A 2,632-nucleotide genomic window follows, 5' to 3' on the forward strand; every position below is an offset into this window, starting at 1 on the left:
CCGCTCTGGATGGGTCTCTCATCCACGTATCCAACATATATTCAAGAGTGTACATCAGCAGATCATTCTCCTGAGCGGAAAAATCTGCTGGGTCCATTCTGGTCTGTTCGTACTGTCAGGGTTGGAGGAAAATAGGACCCAAATGCAGTAAAGGACTGAAAAGGTCAGGTAACAGAAAACAAGCTTTATTTCCCAAAGCCGATGACAAAAAAAACTCAGGAACAAACATGGAGCCTCACATACAAAACGGACAGGTAGCATGGACTTCAAAAACTGCAGGAAACATGGACAAGCATAGATGATGAGGGAACATGGACATGAAGAGACAAGCAGGTATCATAGACATTAAGAGATGACGAACAGATGTGGAGCACAGGGGAAGACAAGATTAAATACACAGAAGGGTGATCACAGGAGAAGACACAGCTGGGCAGGGGCGGCAGAAACACAAGGGCAACAGGTGAACACAATCAGACAATCTGACAAACCAGGGAAACTAAAGACAGGAAGGCAAACAAACAAAGTAGGATAAGACAAGACACAAGGAGGAAAATATTTCAAAATAAAAGGTGGAAAATTAAAACATAAATCCAAAATGAAGACACTATCTGTATATAAGCCCGCTTGCAAAACACTCATACTCTGCTTCATGGTGAACCTTGTAGTTTATTAGTGGTTCAGTTTGTGACCTGTAAATCCTAAATTCTGGTCACTTTTTTCAAAAGAAAATGAAAGTCCTGATTTGTTGTGGTCACATTATGTGTTTTGACCCAGCCCACAACCCATCTCTCCCTACAGATAGGGAGGTCTGGGTCCTGATGGTAAGGGGGCCTGGCCTGTTGGGTTCTGGTGTTCCGGAAGCTTTAAAGCAGCAGAAGTCTCTGCAGATGACAGAAGGGACTGCAGCAGTCTGCAGCACAGCAGGTGAGAGACACTGAACTGTGTGTGATGTGCTCATGTTGCATTCATGTACAGTTCCTGACGCACTCCGGGGGGGATGGTAAGTTAAGACTGTGAAGTTCAAATATGCTCAGATATCTTAACGTTTAACCTCTAAGAATGATGTCCAATTCAACTTCAGAAACTGTATCCTATTTCATTCTTGGAGCTTACTTGAATATTGGATATTTGAGGTACTTTTGTTTCATGATAACTGCCATGTTGTACATTGTGATTGTTGTTGCCAACACGTCACTGATTGTGGTTATCTGTGTGAACAGGAGCTTACATGAACCTATGTACCTTTTTCTGTGCAGCCTGTTTGTAAATGAACTGTATGGTAGTGCAGGGTTGTTTCCATTCCTTCTGCTTCAGATCCTCTCTGACATTCACACTGTCTCTGCTCCGCTCTGCTTCCTGCAGATGTTCTGCTTGTACACATATGCAGGTATAGAGTTTTGTAATTTAACCGTCATGTCTTATGACAGATATCTTGCTATCTGTTGTCCTCTGCAATATAACACACGTATGACTTCTCACAGGGCGCTTATCTTCATTATTCTGGTTTGGTTGTACTGCTTTGTGAAATTCTTGATAACCTTATCTTTAAACATCCGTTTGACACTTTGTGGAAACACAATAAATGGTTTGTATTGTAATAACTACCTTGTTGTGAAGCTGGCATGTTCTGACACTCAGGTGAACAACATTTATGGATATTTTGCCATTGCTTTTTCTGTGTTAGTCCCTCTGATTCCAATCCTCTTCTCGTACATGAGGATCCTCAGAGTGTGTTTTTCTGGCCCCAAACATACCAGACAGAAAGCTCTCAGTACCTGCACACCTCACCTTGTTTCCCTCCTCAACTTCTCTTTCGGCTGCAGCTTTGAAATACTTCAGAGTAGATTTGATATGAGCGGTGTTCCCAGTGTGCTGCGTATTATTCTGTCACTGTACTTTCTCATCATACAGCCACTAATGAACCCTGTCATGTACGGACTGCAAATGTCCAAGCTAAGAAACATATGTAAACATGTGCTCTGTTATAAACTGAAATAAATGAAGAACAGTTTAGCTAAAAAGTTCAACTGTAACTGAATCATGTGAGATCTGATGAAGTGACTTGATTTCAGCAGTGCATTTTATAATGGATAAAACGTTCAAGTGTATTCATGAATCCACAAACAAATGGCACCAACATGTTTTAACATTAATAACATTGTAATATTCACCTGTAGTCATATTATTTCAATGCAACATATGGTTGCAGTAAAAGATTAAATAACATAAATGTCAGTAAAACATTGAAGACACTTTTTGAATCTATTAATTTTGCAAATACATATTAAAAAAAGGGTCATACATTTTAGAACGCAAAAAATGTGATGTGAGCTTAAAGAGGGCCGGGTGGGAAATATGGACTAGTTGATTCGATGTATTGTCTTTGTTTTGGGCACCAACCTCTTTATTATTACATATCTAACAAAAGTCCTGAGCCTACCGACTTCAATCGGGTGCAAATGCCAAAGCTTAATCAAAGGTTTCTTTGCATTTGCAGCGTTCAACCTGATGAATCTGAGTTAGGCAACCAGCCAGCCCTTTCATAATCTACACTAACACAGCAAAGGAGAGATTGGGATTATTCCTAGAGGTTAAGAGATTATGTAATTTATATAATTCAAAATAAACACTG

At 40.0% G+C, this 2,632-nt stretch overlaps 1 protein-coding gene across 1 annotated transcript; it reads left to right on the top strand.

The window, feature by feature from the left end:
* Positions 1-1,059: 1,059 nt before the first annotated feature.
* LOC117442077 (olfactory receptor 10A6-like) lies at positions 1,060-1,998 on the top strand. The gene has a single exon (XM_034078074.1). It carries the CDS (start codon positions 1,060-1,062, stop codon positions 1,996-1,998), a length of 939 nt encoding a protein of 312 aa, XP_033933965.1.
* The last annotated feature ends 634 nt before the right edge of the window (positions 1,999-2,632 follow it).

This window comes from Pseudochaenichthys georgianus, unplaced genomic scaffold, assembly GCF_902827115.2.
Source record: "Pseudochaenichthys georgianus unplaced genomic scaffold, fPseGeo1.2 scaffold_267_arrow_ctg1, whole genome shotgun sequence".
NCBI classification, from domain to species: domain Eukaryota; kingdom Metazoa; phylum Chordata; class Actinopteri; order Perciformes; family Channichthyidae; genus Pseudochaenichthys; species Pseudochaenichthys georgianus.

Bases quoted from the DNA above. Each gene is read 5' to 3' on its own strand.
- LOC117442077 (XM_034078074.1), top strand. From the start codon at position 1,060: ATGATGTCCAATTCAACTTCAGAAACTGTATCCTATTTCATTCTTGGA.